This window comes from Suillus discolor (assembly GCF_016758755.1).
Source record: "Suillus discolor strain FC423 chromosome Unknown F5147scaffold_108, whole genome shotgun sequence".
Taxonomy (NCBI): Eukaryota; Fungi; Basidiomycota; class Agaricomycetes; order Boletales; family Suillaceae; genus Suillus; species Suillus discolor.
In genome coordinates this window covers 60,791-80,019 of record NW_024541355.1, presented here as the reverse complement: position 1 = coordinate 80,019, position 19,229 = coordinate 60,791, and the positions used below count along the sequence as shown (strand labels likewise).

The following is a 19,229-nucleotide window of genomic DNA, read 5'->3' as shown; positions in this document are numbered from 1 at the left end:
TCGTGGGTAGCAAGATAGAGCCTTAGCACCCTCCCAACTTGAAGCCATGGCAGTACGACTTCTCGAATGACATGCTATTTCGGGTTGTTACGGGTTTTGCCGAAGGCACGCGCGGTATATGCTCTTTGTCTTATAACCATTTAGACTGAATACTTTTCTTTGACCAGCTTGAATTGTTTCGACAGCTTTCAACGTTCAACCTGTTAACGGCTTTTGTCTACGAACGATACGATTGCAATTATTTTCATATCAGTACGCCCAGTTCATCTCCTCGAGTTCTTACCATTGTTATATTTGTACTCCGCACAGGCATATATAATCGTATCAACTGATCATTATCAATTCTACAACAACATCATGTCCGAGTCGATGTTCGGCTCTCCTTCTCACCTTTTAAGTCCCGACTTTGCATCTGAGTCAGTGCAGGCTGGCAATGGGGCCCGTATGCCAGCCCCTGTTCACCAACCACCACCTAGTTTTACAGATATCCAATTCGGTACCATCGGAAAACCGCCCAATTTACTCAGTCGCATTTCTGAGCCTGATCCGGGTCAAATGTCCTTTCGTTCACCTTCACCAGCAACGTTGCATCTTCCACCTCCAGTGCCCACCCGTGCCTCATTTCCAAATTCGCGAAAGCTAGCTGAGCGGATCCAAATGGGTCCTTCACAACTCAACTCGTCAGCAAAATCCCAAAATCTTCATCTAACACGTGAACTACCCCCTGCACCACGAATAAATCGCAACCGTTACGTTCCCGCAAACCCTCATTTAATTCCTCCGATTGAGGTTCTCCCGACTACTTCCGAGTCAAACGTGTCGCAAATGCAAGCCCCTACCAATGCTAACGTCAACAAAGTCAGAGAGGCATTAACGCCTGAACTCGTCTACCCAGGCTCATCTCTTGTAACTCCAACCACTGAACAACCCAATCGTGACATTTTGTCGTCGTCCGTTGCGTCTGGGTCGCCTCAACCAAATTCTTCCGTAGGATTCTTTCCTCACGCGACTCTGAGTCCACCCTCGTCGACGCTATCAGCACCTCTTTCTCCGAATTCTAAAATGACTGGGACTAGCTCAAACCAAGTTCCAGACGTCGTGCAGCCTGAAGCATCTCAAGAGCAAATTGCTCAAGACTCATTGTCCACTTTATGTGCCAGGCTTCTAGAAAAGAGCAAAACTTTATCCCTTGCCCTTCCTACATCGCTTATCAGGACCCCATCCCCATCTGTACCGCCTTCGAATGTACCCGAGTTAGCTGCCGGCCCTCGCAATGAAACGAATGCGGAGGAGCTTGGTGCCATTGTTCTTCGACACCCGTATCCTCACAACACTTGCAATTCCAAGGGCTCCCTAGATCGAGAAATATCACCAGCTGATGATGGTAACGCCCTTACTTTGACGAGTTCACGATCTTCAAATATAGCCTCGCGTAACACCCGCATTGAGTCATTGGTTGAAGTCATCAAGAATCTTAAATCCGTCGCCGACGACGCTGTCAAACTGCAGCTTGATGCGAACCAAGTATTTGAGGCAGAGCGCATAGACTTCGATGAACGCCGAAGGGCGTTCGAGGAACGCATGTTGACGAGGGATGCTGAATACGAAGCTCAGATGAAAACGTTGCAGAAGAAGCTGGAGGAGTTAGGCACCAGAGAGGAGAGACTCGTGGCGCTAGAGGAGGAATCGCGACTCCGAGAGGAGAGGAGATGCGCTCGGGATGCTCAACGCCGTGCGCGAGACGATCAGCGAAGGTTCGAGGACGAGTTGAGACGGACGGCTACCCAGGAAGAGATCGATGAAGCGATGAAACTTCTTCAAGAAGTAAAGGCTGAGAAGACACAGTGGGAGGCAGAGAGAGAGCGTGCCGAGAGAGAAAAAACTCTGGCTCAAAACAACGCAGCACTACTTCAGCTTTCTGCTGATATCGAGCCTCCTGTCGAGAAGGAGGATGGTATGACTGAAGAAGAGATTAAAGCGGTCGATGACTATAAAAAGGCTTTGTCCTCCCGACTCAGGTTGACCGAGAATCTGAAGAAACAAATCGCTTGGACTCGTCAATCTTTCGATGCGCTCCAGCATATGAAGCAGAAACGTTTGCAGGCCGACGAAGCAGAACGTCAGCAAGTCGAAGAGGATGCGCAGAGGCGGAGAATCCAGGCCGAAGAGACTGCGAAATCGGCTGATGAAGAACAAAAAATGGGGCGCGGAGACCTCCTCGCTCAGCGGTCACAACACCCAGAGGCACAGTCGCAGAACACCCAGCCTGATGTGCAGGCTGAATTTAATAGGCTTCGCGCTCAAGTGCTTGCGAACAAACAGCAGGCCACTTCGGAAAATGCTGCTCGCATCCGCGCTGAGCGTGCCGAACACCTGGCGGTCTCTACGATTGATGGTGATGGCTTGAAAGATATGAATGTGGAGGTGGAAGTCGACGAATTAGCATCGCCGCTCGACCATACTGTGCCATTACCGGGTCAACAAGATATTACGCCAAAAAAAGCTGCCTCGCGAACAAAGAAGACCCCTCGTTTTCAGGGAACTTCGGGCATGCTTGGTGCACCGCCAAATTCGGACGGTCCCCCTTCATCGTTAATGTCGACCCCCGCATCATCATCATCATCAACTGTCTCAGCCTCCTATAAGACACCCTCGTTTGTATCGGCTTCCACTGACATTGGGAGACAGGTGATCACAGATGCACCTTTGTTTTCGACTCAACTGGCTTCTGAATTCTCTCTGGATTTATCCATCTCTCCCCTGCCAAATGGGCCACCTCCGACTTCCAAAAAGATTGCATTGCCCAGCACTCCCAAGTCACGTACCATCCTCGCTAGCGATGGCAATGAATGGACTGAATGGACTGTCGGTCAACAGGCGAATTTCTCACCAGCTCAGAGAGAGGCAAATTTGCGACACATCAAGAAGAACAGGCACCGCGTCGAGGAGAGTGCTACTGGAGATCGGAGCGTGAAGCGACCTGACGACTCGCTTCCTATCAAGACGATAAAAACAGAAGAAGTGGTGGTCGAGGAGTCGCATAATCAAGAACGGACTAGCAGTCTCCTTGAGGAAGGAACATCTGCGCGATCTACTACGAATGCCATGGTTCACGTTTCAAACGACAATCCGCCGTCTGGTCAAGCCAAAATTTCGGCTTCTCAAGCGAACGGTGTCCCTCAAACTTCTATCGAACTTGTTGTCGGTCAAGCACCAAGTGCATCTTTGCGCTCCGATGCTCGAGATGGTTCAGCAGGTACATCAGGGTCTGTGACAGGGCTCGTACCAATCCGTAACAGCCCAGGTCCCTGGATCATGGATGCCTCTGTAGTCCGTCAGGAATGGACTCCAGATGCCATATCCCCTCATTCTGAGCCATCGGAATCTGCCTCTCGTCACGATCCCAACCAACGCTCTAGACAGAATTCTCAGATTAGTAGACGAACTAGATCCCCAGAACCCTCGGGTTTCACCCGCAGTAACGGTACCAGCGGCGAGTCTCGTAGTCAGCGCCAGCGACGGGCTCCTCGTTATCCAGACCATTATTCTCCCCCTCCCGCATCTGCAACGTCATCTCATCATCGGCACCTCGAACAGAATGAAACCGCAGCTTACGGGCTTTCCATTCCTCCCCGTCCAATGTCACCGATGAACAGTGGCAGAAAGAGGTTAGCGGAGCACGATAATGAATATGATAATCGTGATCGCCGTCGACCACGAGGTGATCATTATGTACCAGAACGAGACTATCGGAATTCTCGTGGACTCGCCCGTCACTCCCCTGATACAGAAACGGAGTGGCGAAGGGGTCGTTCTACCTCACCAGAACTGCGCAGCTCAATTCACGATCGACTACGGTCACCCTCGCCCTCCCGTCAAATCAGGCCGCACACTGAGAGAGATACATTTGATAGGCGTGGACGGAATGAGGGCAGTCACAGACCGGACTACACCAACACCGCGGATGTCCGGCGTCCCTCAGATTCGGGATACAGTATGGAGGAGCGTCCCGCTCGCCGTGAAGAGCGTGGTGATCTTCTAGGACGGATTTCAGTAGGTTTTCTGAGTAGGGCCTGAATTCGGGAGCTAACAGCTTTCTAGGTTTCGGGAGGACGTGGAAACATCAACCGCGGCAGGGGGCGCGGTAAAGGTGACGTTGGGAGAGGAAGGGGTGGTGCCGGTGGCCGTCGACAGCCATTGTCATCGAGGCCCTTGGAGGAACGCATCGCGAAATAAGGTGAAAGTTTGGCATTTGTAAGGTTTGATGTTTTTCTCGAGTTTATCTCTTCATGTCCTGCAGCGATCTTATGTTCTCTATGCTACATGTCATTTTCTTTGCAAAATCAAATGTGTGATTTACGTAAGCCATTATGAAGTGGTGCCTGGGCCTAGCCGGGCTTAGTGAGTGTCCTTGATCAACACTTGTCATTTCAACGACAACTTCTTTTGGGTGATATCACTAAGTACCATGAGCTGGACAGGGTCTGTTTCCTACTTTGATGTAGCTTATCGAGATCTGATATCCACTAGGTTCAAGAAGTCGCTGAATAGGGCGGGTACCACGGTAGGAACATATCTTCCATCCTACGCGGAGCTACTCATGACTCGTTTCAACCGCTCAGGTCTTACAAAAGACCGGACAGATCGAACGCACGATAGACCGTGAGTTTGCAGATGAAGAATCCAAGTACAGAGCGTATGTGCATCAACAGTCCGTCTCCTCCTTGTCATTTGACTTGCACCAGCTTCGAGAAGGAGTGTCAGGCATTGCAGAAGGATGCTAAACAATATCAGGATGCCATGCGCTGTAAGCCATCTGGCCTCGCTGTATCATGTAATATGCTGAAATAGTGCCACAGCGATGACAACCACACAGGCGCGGTTGGCTGAGACCATCGAGACCTTCTACGGCGCTGCAGATCGCTCATCAGATGGTGCTATGGCAAGTCACGCTTTCAAGAGCGCAGTGGAGGAGCTTGATGGGGGCATTCAGAGGGAACTTGTAAGTGATACTTGCTTCTGTTGATTCCATTTATTTAATATCTTCTACAGGAAGGTCCCTATCGTACGACCATCATGGAACCCCTCGGGAAGATGAACGCTTACTTCCCCGTCGTGAATGAGCATATCACCAAACGTAACAAAAAGGTGATGCTTCCTGCTATTGATCGGGGGCCCCGAGTGATTCGACTGAACAGTTTTTCAGCTCCTGGACTTCGACGCAGCACGTAGCAAACTACGAAAGGTAATCGAGAAACCAAGTGAAGACCCTACAAAGCTTCCAAAAGCACAACAAGAACACGACGATGCGAAAGAGGTTTTCGAGCTTATGAACGATCAGCTCATCTCAGAGCTCCCGCAGCTCTTGGATCTGCGCATACCATATTTTGATCCCAGTTTTGAGGCTATGATTCGCATGCAATGTAAGTTTGCCGAGGAAGGATATGAGAAGATGAGCGCTGTACAGAGGTGAGTTTGGGGGTTGGGAAATGATGGATAGGGATCTGGCTTATGCTATGATCAGGTATTTTCCTGACAATGTGCGAGATGATTATGCTGCAGGTCAGCTGGATGCGCAGGTATGATCAGCTGTTACGTGTACGCCCTTTGCTCATTGGTGATGGTCAGGTCGAGGCGGTCTTACAGGAAATGAGAGAACTATCTATCTGCGGGGCGAACTGATCCCTTCACATCACTTCATGTATACCATGTACACTACCGACTGTTCAGGTAGATCTTGCCTTCGGACCATATAGTATTAATGGGTGTAGAACCCTTGTAAGGCTGCATATTCCATGATTGCATCAAAAAAGACTGGTTAATAACCTCGTCTGCATTCAATGTTCGCGTTTGAGTTTAGCACGCATTTGTGTATAGAATCCTTGTGTATGTTGTATATACCAAGTATTTTTCTTGCAAGTCAAAGACAACGCTAGGACAACGGACTCTTCTGCATCGTAACTCTCCACTGGACTAACACGGTCTGGGTGGTTTAACCGATCTCCACATTCGCAAGACAAAAAATGTCACGAACTCCAACGAGCCAGAAATATCCATCGGGGTCCACGTCCATAATCTCAAAAGCCTAGAAGCCTAGAACAGTTGCTTACGATATTATGAATCATAGATGCATCATATTAATTTTTGATCTAGTCCATCATGCGATGAGTCGAGTTAAAGGAGGGCATGAACTTGCGGCCTAGCCTCTGCTTTCGAACTTTGAGTCGGCTATTGTGGGTTAGATGTGGCTCGTCGGGGAAGGAAATCAGTGATCCACTCGCACCGCATACTGTACTCTGTTCGAATAACAGTGGTCATGTCGCGTTCGATGTTGTATCCACACTTTTAGAGGACATTCCCGAGACAAAAATCCACAACAGCTTGAATATAAATACAGGTAGTCGATAGGCTTGAACCTTGAACCCACCCGCTTGTTATTTCTGTCGTCTGCTCTCTCGGTAAGAACATGGAATAAGAAACTCAGCTGACTGCAACTGACCCAGTCCCAGAGCCATATCTTAATGTCTGCCGAAGAAACATACTATAACGTCGAAGTTATCCAGTTTTGGCGGGGCGAGATAGAGTACCTTCGGCCCCATCCCCTTCACTGGGTCATCTACGTCCCAACCGATCCTGGTGTCGGAAACACGTACCACCTCCTGGGAGACACAGAGACCTACACCGTGGAGTTCAGGCGTAACCAGCCACATGTCAACCCTGATGACTGGCGCGGAAGCCACACCATGGGAAGAGTGGCTGCAAGTAAGCTGGCCCTTTTCGAATGGAACCTCGCGAACGTTCCGATCATGTATAACGACCCCCGATGGAACAGCCAGAACTGGGTGTGGGACTGTCTTCGCCGCCTCCGCCATCAACGTTTTGAGATCAGCTGGGAGCTTAGACAATGCGACCTTCAAACAAAGATGTGCTGCCTGTTGGAGGACTGGGATTTCGGTCGAATCTAGAGGTGGAGATCTAGCGTGCCCGAATGGCTGATCAAGTATTTAATGTTCTTATTCAGAGCCATTGGGAGCACTCGCCATAAATTCAAGATATTTGCAATTGCCATGTGAATCATCATTAGCATCATAGACATCTTGGGTGATCGTGAGTGCCCTTCATTGTCCTGACTGAACAAAGACTCAAGAGCCATTCAATTTCTGTCGCTCTGACAGACAGAAATGACGCGTGAAAGGATGACGTCCCATCCCTTCGTATTGCCAGTTGGAGATGGGCACTTGCGTGTCGCCCGTGTGTGAGTCGGGCGAAGGAGGCCGCCGACGATGAAGAAATAGTAATTTGCATTCCTTCAACATGAGCGAAACGCTGCTAGCAAGACGCGACGGTAGACCAGGATTAATGGCCGCATTATCTCAATTTGACCTGCAGCGATCCGAGTCGACAGCAATGGATCTGGAAATTCAAGCTTCAAGCTTTCAGGCTTGGGCTGTAGTGACGCGATGCCACTTGACTCTGAAGTCAGACGTACAGTGAACAAGCTAAAAACATTTGTCAGTACTTTGCCTTCCAAGGAGACAAATTTAAACAGCCTGCTGTGAGCACGCTGGTTTACCTGAGTTCCCATACTTAGTACTGTACGTACATGAAAGGTAAGTTTTCCAGATTTCAGCGTAACGGCTATGCGCATGTGGCAGTCTGACCTGCCAGGCACAATGGACAGAAATGGAAAAAAAACTCACGTGCAGCTGACTAAGGCAGAGTACTACTCGCGCGCGGACTTTCATGCATCATGCCAAGGACTATCCGACTATATATGCAACCAACCTCGCAGGGCCCTTTGCACTCCATTTCATTGGACATACACACAAAAACTTTGAATACTTGCCAGTGAACGGACCCGCTGAGCGCCAACACCCAGACAAATAAAACAAGCACGTTACGACATTTGTCCTCCCATCAATTGAAGAAATGTGCAGATTCTTCAAGGCTGAATGAACATCCGATATCAACGAGTTGGTGAGGGTGAAGACCCGCAATGTCGAGCTGATTTTCGGCCTGCGTCTCCTTGGTGCAGATATGACGATGGATGTCACCATTGTTCCTCCCTTCCTCTTTGATATTCCTGATGCCAGCGTACGGGCCGCGCCACTCTACAGAGCATAACTGTATCCAGACACGACAGCTGCTGTATTCGCTATTCTGTGCGTAGCGCTCCGATTATCCTCAGTTCTGTACTCATTAGCCAGACGTTCGACATTGAGCTTGTGTTCCTGCGATCTCATCTAGATAACTTCGCGCTGCTCAATCCTGCTTCGATGTTCTTTGCTGTATCTATTGAACTTTATAATCTTCAGTACAAAGCATGGCAAATGATGTCAAGCGATGTCGACTCAGCGATCTTGCAGGAGGGTCTTTCTGGCCCTTCTGATCAGTCAATGTATCTGAACAATCTGGCCATCAGTCTTCAAGCCAGACTCGAGCAACAGGGTGTCCTGTCTGACCTGGATGAGGCCATCGAGCGTTACAGAGTTGTACTTCCACTCCGTTCCCCTGATCATCCTGGTCGATCCACGACTCTCAACAAACTTACCATCAGCCTTTATGACAGATGGAGGCGGCGGGGCTCTCCGTCTGACCTGGATGAGGCCATCACACTCCATGCTGCCACCCTAGCACTATGTCTCCCTGGCCATATTCCCCAATTGGAGTATATCAACAACCTTGCCACCAGTCTTCGTGGCCGATTTCAGCAGCACGGAACCCTGTCTGAACTGGAAGATGCCATCGAGCTCCACAGAGCTACACCCATATTCTGTCCACCTCACCATGCTCTTCGATCCAATTATATGAACAACCTTTCCATCAGCCTTTGTGACAACAGGGCGCTGTCTCACTTGGATGAGGCAATCGAGTTCTACCGGGCAGCACTCGCACTGCGTCCTCCTGGCCATTCTCTCTGATTCATGTCTCGACGACCTTGCCACTAGCCTTCCAACTGGATTCGCGAAATGTGCCGCCCCATCTGACCTGGACGAGGGAGGCCATTAAGCTCCATATAGCTGCAGTCACGCTCCGTCCCCCTGACAATCCTAGGCGATTCGTATTTCTCTACCACCTTGACATTAACCCTGAAACCATGTTCGAGCCGTAGGGTGTATCATCAGACTTGGATGAGGCATATAGGCTGTATATGCAGCTCTCAAAAATATCTCATTCAGTCTCTCGCCAATGGGGTACACCAATGAACAGATAAAACACCACTCTGCCTTGCTTACCGTATTCGTTCACATATGGCACTTAGTTTGAGACTCATTCCCCGATCTTTTAAACATTTAGAGTACCGAACTTATGCTCTATCGTGTCGGCATAAAATATCATATAGTTTTCTCAAGTGATTCTCGTACCCACAGCTGATGTTGTGAGCTCCTACACCTTGACTGTTCAAATGAAAGTCTGGGTGGTTCGATCCCTTAATTCGAGTGATTGATTCACCAAACATAAGAATGCCATTACAAAGGGCTCAAACGAGCCACTGCACGAAGTCTGTTTCCAAAAGCATAGAACAATTGCGTGTGGTACAATAAATCACGTCAACCTTTGATGTCTTCCATCACAGGATGATTGGTAACAATGACCTAGCGTAGTAAGCATCCACCTGTAGTTTTGAATGTGGCGGAGTCATTGTGAATCACTCAATCTGGGAGGACGATCTGTGGTTCACCAAAGCACAACATACTCTCTTCGGGAGATGGTGAACATGTCGTGTTCGATGTCATATCCACACTTCGTTGTCCCCGAAACCAAACTCCACAAATGCTTGGATATAAATCCAGGTCATCGATGAGCTCAAAACTTCAACTCACCCATTCCTCACCTCTCCTTCCTCTGCCCTTTTGGTGAGTACACAGAATACGAAACTCGGCGAACAGAACTGACCGAGTCCCACAGTTATCTTCGAATATGTCTGCCCCAGCTACGTATTACAACGTCGAAGTCGTCCAGTTTTGGCGAGGCCAGAAAGAGTACCTTCGGCCTTATCCCCTTCACTGGGTTATCTATATCCCAACGGGTCCTGGTATCGGGAACACGTACCACATCCTAGGAAACACAGATACCTACACCATGGAGTTCAGGCGCAACCAGCCACACGTAAACCCCAATGACTGGCGCGGAAGCTTTACCATTGGAAGAGTAGCCGCCCATAAACTGGCTTTGTTCGAGAGTCACCTCGCAAGCGTGCCGATCACGCGTCACGATCCCCGCTGGAACTCCCAGAACTGGGTGTGGGACTGTATCCGCCACCTCCGCCACCAACGTTTTGAGATCAGCTGGGAGTTTAGACAATGCGACCTTCAAACGAAGATGTGCTGCCTGCTGGAGGAATGGGAATTCGGTCGAATTTAGAGGTCGAACGACGAAGATCTGGCGTACCAGAGTGGTTCATCAGAATATTCTTATTTAATAGGAGCACTCACCATAGAGTTTAGACACTTGTTTGCATTCTGCATTTGTATCATTATTAGCATCATAGACGACTTTGGCGATTACGAGTGACCTTCGTTGTCTTGCTTAAATCAAAAGGTTTCCTCACCGATCAAGTTCTGTCGCTCTAACAGACAGCACAATTGGGAGACGCTAGGCGTTTAGGATGCCGCATGGGATGAAAAAGGCGATAGTTGAGCGCGACCAGCAGCCTCAGTAGTCCAGGAATTAGTACTAAATTTAAAGTATAACTTTGGTATAACTCAAAAGAAAGGACTCGCAGTACAAATCTCCCACGATTAACGACATCCATCACATACAATCAACCTCAATCCATTCCATGCATACAATTGCAAAAAAACAACCAAGTAAGTAGGTATACAAAGTGATTAAATATATCATCAAAAGTATCATCTATGATCTTCAAAAAGGCGGTATTGCAGACGATCTCCAGCACCATAACAGCCCCGTAGACAACCTCCAGTACCGTCGTAGAGCCGCTCTATGTAAGTAGGCGAACACGAAAAATAGCAATATAAGTATGCACTAGCTCAGAAGCAAGAAGCAAAACTGGATGAATGAATGCTTAGCCATAGCCATAGTATCTGTGTGATAGTATACACCTAAAAATCTAGGGAAATCATGGTATGATGATGCGGTGAGATTGTATATGGAGACAGTTGGGGGGATGATCAAGGATAAAGAAATCAGAACGATACTTGAGACAAGGATATAAGGATTCAGATGGAATGGAAAAGGGAAATGCAGATGGAGGGGAATATAAATAAATCCAGCCCCTGGGACACGCGGATAACAGAAAGATACAAGGAAAAAATACACTCCCACCTCAATACGGCCCAAAACTGGTTATAGCCAAACACCCCAACCAAACCATCTCAACAGCAGCCCTCCCAACCGGCGTCAACAAATGCCTCATCTCCGACGTCGGAATCTCCAGATAAACAGCCCGAGGGTTATTAGCAGCAGGCAGCGCCACCTCTTCTTGGAGACACAACCCAAGCTTGCAGAGTCCTTCGGGTTGGAAATGAAACCCGTTGTCGCGCGAGCTGCACATGCAGATGACAGTTTCGATTCCCAGTCCTAGTGCTGTCGACGTCTCCGACTGTGGTCCGAGTTGTGTCTGACCTAGTCCCAGCTGTGATTCTGATTCCTCCCGATTCCGCACCCCAACAGGACCCCCAACATCCAAAGTAGGCCCCGCAATCGCCAACCCATCACTAGGCACCCTAATCCCCGTCCCCCTCAGTTCATCATACCCTACCAACCGCGCATTGACCCGAAAATTTCTCAAATAAACATTCTTTTGGTTGGATTCGACGTTAGTGTCGCTCGTTGAATGCATTTGTTTCACTTTTTTCTTGTTGGCGGATGCGGACGCGGACGCGGAGTTGGAGTTGGAATTAGAGGAGGAAGAATTTTTGTTCTTGTCTTCGAAGGGGACGTACCAAACGAGGAGGAATTGGCGGTCTTCGGGGATTGTGACGAGTGTGGCGCTTGTGGCTGTCGTAGCGGCCGATGCAGCCGTGGAGGTGGAGGCGGTACTACCTTCGCTGATGCTGCCAATCCCCACCACGCTACTCCCCGTCATGATGCTCCCACCTCCAATGCCACCTCCCACACCCGGATCTGTCTCCCCTGCCCAAAGCGGCAGAAGCATATAAAGCGAGTCCTCTGGGACATAATCAAAAATATCATGTGTAACCGCTTTCTTCTTCGCCGATCCCGATCCCGTTCCCGTACTCTTCCCCGTCTTATGACTCGGTTGCGTATGCAACAACCCAACATCCCTAAACGAATTATTCAGATCCGTGAGCACACGTACATGTTCCTCATTCTGGTCTCTGCCAGCGGTGACAATCCATGGAGGACTATACGCGCTTTGGGGTGTCGCAACTGGTTGAGTGATGTTGTCTACTCGGTTAGCTGCACCTCGGAAGCGTCGGAATATGCGGTTCGCGAAGCTGCTGCTGCCGTCGGTGGGCTTTTGGGCACGCCGGAGATGCTCGATGTCGTTGGGGTCGAGGGTGCCGAAGGCTTCGGCGTGCGGCGTACGTGTGGGAAGGTGTTCGTCAGAGTCGATGCTGTCCCGATGGCCGCGGATGTGCGAGGTCGCTACGCTTGTCGAGGATTCAGACTGCAGGAGTTTCTTGGAGGAGTGATCGAATGTTGATGAGGTATCTGGTGATGACGGCCCGCTCGTAGACTGTGTCTTTATAGGGGACCTAGGGGGCACGATCGAAGGCGCAAACATGATCTTGGACGTCGTAGCTCGCACGGAGGCAGATATCACAGGAGAAGCGCTGATGCTCCCCGTACTACTCGTCGTTGCGCTCGACTCCGTACTCTCTGTCGGATTACTCGTGCGGTCACGGTCATTATTCTTCTTCGATTCTTTCTTCTTTTCCTTGGCTTTCCCCTTTGCTTTCTTTGCGTCTTCTTTGTCCTTCTCCCGCCGTTTTTCCTTTTCAAGAAGAACACCACGACGTGACTTATCACTGCTTCCGTTGCCGATGGCTTTGCGAGATCTATCCTCGAGTAACCCATGCGTAATGAGTTTACTTGTCGTTTTCGTACTCGTATATTGTTCTTGCACTTTCTTCGGCGCGAGCATGATTCCCCCACTTGTATGCATATGGATATTGCGAGATCCAGGCCCAGCGCGTTTAGACGTAAAAAGCGAATAAGAGCGAAATATGGAGAATGCAGTTGCGCGAGAATGTTTGTGGATGACGGTGCTCGGACCGCCTGTCTTTGGACCCTTGAGGAAGGGATCGGGGATATGCCGGATGTTGATGCGTTGTTGGGCGGCTTTGGCAGGGTCTGCTGTGGATGCTGGTAGCAGGATCTCAGTATATAAGACGAGGATGTAAAAAGGACATACGTTTGAAGACGAGTCTGTCAACTCGAAATCGACCGACGTTCCCGCTCCTCCATATTTCTTGCGTGCCGGGATGCATGGTATGTTTTGCCTTGTCCATAATTACTAAGGCGCCTGCCTGGGCATTCGGACGGCGCATGGTGGGGACGCTCTGGGCATCTGCTTTTTCCTTGCAAAAAGCCCACTGGTTTTGAGTGTCGTACATGCCGATGTGCTTAGCAAAGGTATCTTCACCGCTATTGGTGGTTTGAAGTGTGCCGGTGCTGGTACGGCGTCCGCTGTTGCCCCACATGTTGGAGAGACGAGAGGAGGGTTCGCCTGTGCTGGTGCTGTTCCGTGCAGGAGCGAGAAAGGAGAGCTGAGCGGTCGATCGGACGGAATGAATGCTTCCTTCACTCTTTCTCGAGAGAACATAGGACAGATCCCAGCCGGATTCCCATGTATCTGGTTCTGACTGCTGCTGTTGCGCCTGGGCCTCGAGTGAACGAAAATCAGCGCGGGTGAGGGGTTCGCTGCGTGGCGCGACAGCAGCTGGATCTTCTTCGCTGTGGGAAGGCATGAGATCGTCGTCGAGGCTGCGAGATGGACGACGGATGGTAAGGATGCTGTCTTCGCGGCTGCGATTGCTGACTGCATCTGACATGGCGCCTGGGATTGCCATTGGGAGGCTGCCACGACGGCGCTCCGCGAAGAGGGGACGAGGATGGAAGACAGGGCTATTCTCATTCTCGTCGATGTTATCGAGGTCACGGGCGAAAGTGACAGGTGAGGAGCCTCCGTCGTATGAAGCGATCTCTACTTCCTCGTCACTGCTAAACTGGAGGTCTGAGCGGAGACTTAGACGTGAGCTTGAGCGGGAGGAAGTGATTGAGGCGGTTGAGCCGCGTACTGCTTGATGACCGAATGTGTGCTGGCTGACGTTGTCTGAGATCAAACGACCTCTTTGGAAGCCGCGTCTCGGGTAGAGATCGGGCGATGAGGGATCTTCACTGCTTTCTTCATCTGTGTGTTCTGTTCTGTATGATCTTGAAGAGCGTAAAGATGATGGAAAGGTACTTGAAACTGTGCGTCCTAGACCCTGTGAAGGATGACTGCTAAAAGTTGAAACGGATGGACGAGGGGTCCTATCAGCGCCTGGGCGTGTTATTGGAGTGAGTGGGCTGATTGCGTCTGATGACTCGTCGCCTGATGAAGTTGAGCGAGCTTCACCGAAAGTGAAAGTTGCGAGATTAGAATAAAGATTATCTTGAGAGATAGATGACATTGCAGGTTTATGTCGAGAAGGTGGAGCTGTGAGAGACATGGGTGGTATGATTGAAGGACTGATTATTATCAGTTATTAGCCTTCCCCTAGTAGCAGAATGATTGAGAACTCACGCATCTCCTACTTGATCACTTAAAATTTTTGGGTCTACAATATGTAAACCCAATGAAGATGACATGTTCACCGGAGAAGGCAGTTGCTTGACAATCCTTGAAGAACATATACACCCACGTGGCAAGAAATTTTAAAACTCCGATGTTCCTGATTTTCACCTACGACTTCAAATTTTATCTTAGTCACTCCTAAACCTATCATATCGTTACTTTCCAATGGTATCATCTACCCAGGGCTATCTCTATCCAATTAAGCACTTTTTGCATGTACCCATATCAACTCATATCAACTCACCCTTTCTCGACACCCACTCCCGCGAAACCTCGTGATGATGTCATTAAAAACAGTCGTTGAGCGCCAATGAAATTGACAGCGGCAACACGCTGTCAGAGTCACCGGTAAGGTCCCCAGGGTGGCCCCCTTCAGTGGTATTTGTACCTGCGAGCGCGAGAAGAAGGGGATATATCAGTCCGAGTGCCAGCGTCCCTGCAACAGGCACTTGTCTTGCAGCTTCTAAAGCCTACTTATGTGTCGTACTCGTACACATAGTCGACCTTCATCCCGAGCGACACGGATTCAGATGTACGTGATACGAACAGCCAATTGCTCTCGGACCGATCATCGCACAACCCGGCCCTCATGGCTTCGTATAGCATCAGCTATCTACAATAAAAAAAGAGGTGTGAGATCAAATTGAAATCACTCCACGAGCGGGCGCCCTCACCGTAGATCTACACCAGGGGGACACTTGATCAAGCTGTTGACGAGGATATCGCTAGAAATCTGAGCACCTGCGTCCTTGGACCATCGACTACCGCATCGCATTATCCACAGCGGGTACATCAGCCAGTTCTTGTGTCATCTAGGCAGGGCTACTTTTAGCTCTACTGCTATTCCACTGCACTATGTACACCATCTTCATATCATCTACTCTCCTGAGAATTTTCTCTTCAGGCTCTGTGCTCGGTGCGATTTTTGCTTACGAAATTTAATTAACAGTACTTGTGTTTACACTCCTTGTCTTTGTGGAGCTTGAGTTCATACTAATCGTCGGGATGATGTCATCGCAAACCCGCCTCAAGCGCTGAGCGCTGACAGCGTGGTTCTCGGACCGTGCTATTTTTTAGTGGCGGCAGTATATATGGATGTGATCCTGCGGCATGCCGTGTAACGCTTACCGTAGGTACTTTTTTGGAATCAAAATTCTGTCCTTGTACCATATATGTAGGACAACAGTCTCCAATGTCCGGGCCCCTGTGTCCCAGCATGGGGAATCCCCGGCCCTGCTGGGGCTTTTACATGTGTCAGTCCTTAAAGATGATTTGACCGTTTATATGTGGTATGCGTCTGAAACGGCTACCTTTGTTAATCCCGCAGGGGCTGGTTCCTCGTTCGTCAGCCGTGGAATACATGGACAGGCCCTAACAAACTAATATCAATTTTGCGGTCACCATTCCTCGTCCCGTCCTTCAACCTAGGGGTTTCTGGCTGAAGAACTAGGGACCGTGTTCCCCTCATCTCGTCGAACGGCGTTCAGACTTGAACATGATTTTGATATTTCTACTCAAATGTCCAGGAACATACCCCATTCTAGCTCAAAATGGAAATGAATAATTTTTCGAGTGGTTGTTTTAGAACCAGCGGTCTTAATGATTTAAAAGATGCACCTTAGTGACGTTGCAGGTACCGCAGACATCGACTTGATTGACAAATTTCTTGAGCGCGTGGTTGTATTTGAGAGGTCCGTTTTCCGTGAGAGGCTAATGACATCTGACTTGTTGGATTAAGATGCAAAGCAAGACAATGAACACGTATGGTATGTCAGTATTAACACAATATCCATAGCATCTCACTGAGGGCATTTCCTTCAAAATCGAATCAAAGCTGCTTTGCGCCGTACCTCTTATTCGTACGCACTTCGCGCTGAGACGTAATATTCTTTGAACAACAGAGATGTGTTCAAGGGGTGAAAATGGAAGCTAATCCGGAGGCTTGCGCACATGTGTAGTGTCGGCAACGAGAAGTCCAGCGTCACGTAGTGCGGTGATTGGCCTGCTGATAGCTGGGTGTGTGCATGCGTATACAAAGTTTCAGCGAGGCTAGGGTGTGTTGTCAGGGTACTTCTCGGGCGTCATTATTGAACGTGCGTCAAGAGCAAGGTCGCTTATTGGTATGGCATGGTTTCAAGGCGCCTTGATTGATACTTACAGCGTCTCAGGTGCTAACTACGCTTTTGGTGTCAGGTCATCCATTCAACTCAAATGAAAAATTTAGAATGTGACAGTTCCCGTACACACCGTAATACAGTCTCCCTTGGTCGACCAATAAAAGGAGGGCAGCTATCTCGTCTTATCTGATACATGAGGTCATGCATAATCCATAAAAGCATATATTAGCTTATATCCTGATGTGGATTTTAGTGATTGCAGTACATTGAGTTCAATACAAACAGGGCCGCTTACTGTTCTCCATTACATTCACTTCGTATTACTATATTGTATATGCTGTCAACATTAAGTTAGCCTAGAACGAAAATAAAGGGGGTTAACGGAAGAAACCTTATGACGAGAAAGTGTCCAGTCATATATCCTGCAAAAGACTCCACTCTAAAATAGAAATGCGGGATTCAATAAAAACTTGAAGGGCTGCCAGAATTACCGCATTGGTTGTGACCGAGTCCAAGTTTAACTTGAATCAAGGGTTTGTGGGTCGCAAAATCCATGCTTGGATTGACTGATAAAAACTGCCAATAATCAGAGTTCATTGAATATGAAGACGACAGAGGCTAGAGCATGACAAAACAAAATTCACTAAATGTCTCGGGCTCTTTGGCCCTAGTTCGCTGACCGAACAGATTACAAAAGACTGACCCTACTTTTTGGTCATGGCGTTCGACCAGGAATAAGACATTAGCCCATCCTGTGCATGGAGAGCCAGCAGTGCCTTCCATATCTGCCGGATGCAAGTTGGGCCCCAGTTCTCCGCCTTGCAGTTGCAGGGTTTCCTGGACTCTTGCCTGCAGAGAGATTCACCTAAGCATGTGTATTGACAGGGTCCGTGCAGACAGTATGTGTCTTTGAGTGACAAACCCAACAGGTACGACTGCGTGTCAGTCAGACGATCGGACCCTATCCCCACTGACCGTGGGAGGCAAATTGCAATGAGAGTAACTCAAGCACGGCCGTTACATTTCAATTGTGCGATATGGGGGTTCTGGTTCGAAGCCACTGGACATGCTGAGTCTGCACTATGCAGGTGACGCCCGGATCACAGTGACTGACATCAGAGAACCCGTAGGCGTTCAAGTTGTTTGCCGGGTAGTTGGATGGCGTCACAATCCATGATGGTGAGCACGGCTTCGAGAACTGAAGAAGTCAATTGCGTTGAGCCATTTAGTTAGCTCACGAGGCGACGGGTATGACTAGTACTATAGCTGCACATACAATTGGACAAAGGTAGGCAACATCTCGAGTTTTTTCTGAGGTAGGAGGCTCCGCCAACAACTTGGGTTTTCACTGTTCAGCCGGCAAGGTTCAAGTTACGTGCCGGTAATTCCCGGCGAGTAATCCGTAACAGGTAAAATTTGCTTCCTTTTTTTTGGGTACAGGAATGCTGGACCAGCCACGATCTTGATCCTAGTGTATGCGGAAGGCAGCACCAAGTTCTTTTCATATTTGGCCCTTCTAGCAGGCGCAAGCCACTCCGGGCGAGTGTCTTTTCTACACCGAATCGCAGCCCAAACCCCTTCAAAACCTTGAGGCAAATGGACTTCTGGACCCTTCAAGTTGGTGGCAGACTGATACCGTGATGGGACACGGGCGGAACGTTCAGCTAGGGAAATCTTGTAACGTTTGCGAACGTCTTACTACCGCTGACTCTTGTGGTGCTTATGACGGCAGAAGTATGGTAGCCGGTACAGGCCCATGTAGGTAGTTATCCCCGTGTTATGAATTCAAGTTTGTTTGTCAGGCTACTAGATTATGGCTGAGTACATGAAATGCATGAGGTATGTAGCATGCCCTGAAATTAACCAAATAGCTTCAGCTTGTCTTGCATTGTCTGGCGATATGACCGCTAATCAACAACGATGCATCATGGTGGTGACGGTGGATTGTCTCAAAGTCCATCTTACTACAGCAAGTGGCGCCTCACGGTCTTCACCTCATTTATATATATCCTGGCTCCTTTGATGTTCATCAAATTCTGATATCGGGACTTGGACTACGCTCTCTGCTTGCCGTAGCTTGTCGTAGCACTTGATGGCTTCTGCATCTACTATCGAGTGTCCCGTCATTCCGAGAGAACAGCTCATCAAAGTGAAGGAATTTCCGACAGCTGTGGGGGGCTATGGACAGGTTTTCCAGTGCATAATGCAGCGGCCAGGGGCGCTAGAAGCTTTGGTAGGTTTATTCATTATCAACACTACCTTTGGTATTCACATCTCGCAGGTGGCTGTCAAGGTCCTAATACATGCTTCCAAGAAGGTTTACCTTTACTTTCATTTCTTAC

The 19,229-nt window shown here is 49.0% G+C and overlaps 6 protein-coding genes across 6 annotated transcripts; 5 read left to right on the top strand and 1 right to left on the bottom strand.

Annotated features, from left to right (window-relative positions):
• Positions 1-152: 152 nt before the first annotated feature.
• On the top strand, positions 153-4,343 carry F5147DRAFT_725463 (uncharacterized protein). Its single transcript, XM_041439122.1, has 2 exons — positions 153-4,053; positions 4,102-4,343. Exons 1-2 carry the CDS (start codon positions 358-360, stop codon positions 4,234-4,236), a joined length of 3,831 nt encoding a protein of 1,276 aa, XP_041286033.1. The 5' UTR covers positions 153-357; the 3' UTR covers positions 4,237-4,343.
• Positions 4,344-4,409: 66 nt separating this feature from the next.
• On the top strand, positions 4,410-5,887 carry F5147DRAFT_725460 (uncharacterized protein). Its single transcript, XM_041439121.1, has 9 exons — positions 4,410-4,482; positions 4,531-4,564; positions 4,623-4,696; positions 4,746-4,807; positions 4,860-5,002; positions 5,053-5,148; positions 5,207-5,469; positions 5,525-5,579; positions 5,629-5,887. The coding sequence occupies exons 1-9, from the start codon at positions 4,469-4,471 to the stop codon at positions 5,680-5,682; spliced, it is 795 nt and encodes a 264-aa protein (XP_041286032.1). The 5' UTR covers positions 4,410-4,468; the 3' UTR covers positions 5,683-5,887.
• Positions 5,888-6,273: 386 nt separating this feature from the next.
• On the top strand, positions 6,274-7,098 carry F5147DRAFT_725459 (uncharacterized protein). The gene is made up of 2 exons (XM_041439120.1): positions 6,274-6,447; positions 6,500-7,098. Exon 2 carries the CDS (start codon positions 6,522-6,524, stop codon positions 6,963-6,965), a length of 444 nt encoding a protein of 147 aa, XP_041286031.1. The 5' UTR covers positions 6,274-6,447; positions 6,500-6,521; the 3' UTR covers positions 6,966-7,098.
• Positions 7,099-8,320: 1,222 nt separating this feature from the next.
• F5147DRAFT_725456 (uncharacterized protein) lies at positions 8,321-9,353 on the top strand. The gene has a single exon (XM_041439119.1). It carries the CDS (start codon positions 8,331-8,333, stop codon positions 8,919-8,921), a length of 591 nt encoding a protein of 196 aa, XP_041286030.1. The 5' UTR covers positions 8,321-8,330; the 3' UTR covers positions 8,922-9,353.
• Positions 9,354-9,450: 97 nt separating this feature from the next.
• Positions 9,451-10,710, top strand: F5147DRAFT_725448 (uncharacterized protein). The gene is made up of 2 exons (XM_041439118.1): positions 9,451-10,496; positions 10,553-10,710. The coding sequence occupies exon 1, from the start codon at positions 9,922-9,924 to the stop codon at positions 10,363-10,365; it is 444 nt and encodes a 147-aa protein (XP_041286029.1). The 5' UTR covers positions 9,451-9,921; the 3' UTR covers positions 10,366-10,496; positions 10,553-10,710.
• Positions 10,711-11,290: 580 nt separating this feature from the next.
• F5147DRAFT_780502 (uncharacterized protein) lies at positions 11,291-14,645 on the bottom strand (the record flags this gene model as incomplete). Its single annotated transcript, XM_041442461.1, has 2 exons — positions 11,291-13,296; positions 13,346-14,645. 2 exons carry the CDS (start codon positions 14,643-14,645, stop codon positions 11,291-11,293), a joined length of 3,306 nt encoding a protein of 1,101 aa, XP_041286028.1.
• Between the last annotated feature and the right edge of the window lie 4,584 nt (positions 14,646-19,229).

Excerpts from the sequence above, each read along its gene's own strand:
- F5147DRAFT_725463 (XM_041439122.1), top strand. The coding sequence starts at position 358 with ATGTCCGAGTCGATGTTCGGCTCTCCTTCTCACCTTTTAAGTCCCGAC. Across the intron at positions 4,054-4,101 it reads ATCTTCTAGGACGGATTTCA|GTTTCGGGAGGACGTGGAAA; the intron begins GTAGGTTTTCTG and ends ACAGCTTTCTAG.
- F5147DRAFT_725460 (XM_041439121.1), top strand. Across the intron at positions 4,697-4,745 it reads GAAGAATCCAAGTACAGAGC|CTTCGAGAAGGAGTGTCAGG; the intron begins GTATGTGCATCA and ends GACTTGCACCAG. Across the intron at positions 5,003-5,052 it reads GGGGCATTCAGAGGGAACTT|GAAGGTCCCTATCGTACGAC; the intron begins GTAAGTGATACT and ends TATCTTCTACAG.
- F5147DRAFT_725456 (XM_041439119.1), top strand. The coding sequence starts at position 8,331 with ATGATGTCAAGCGATGTCGACTCAGCGATCTTGCAGGAGGGTCTTTCT.
- F5147DRAFT_725459 (XM_041439120.1), top strand. The coding sequence starts at position 6,522 with ATGTCTGCCGAAGAAACATACTATAACGTCGAAGTTATCCAGTTTTGG.
- F5147DRAFT_725448 (XM_041439118.1), top strand. The coding sequence starts at position 9,922 with ATGTCTGCCCCAGCTACGTATTACAACGTCGAAGTCGTCCAGTTTTGG.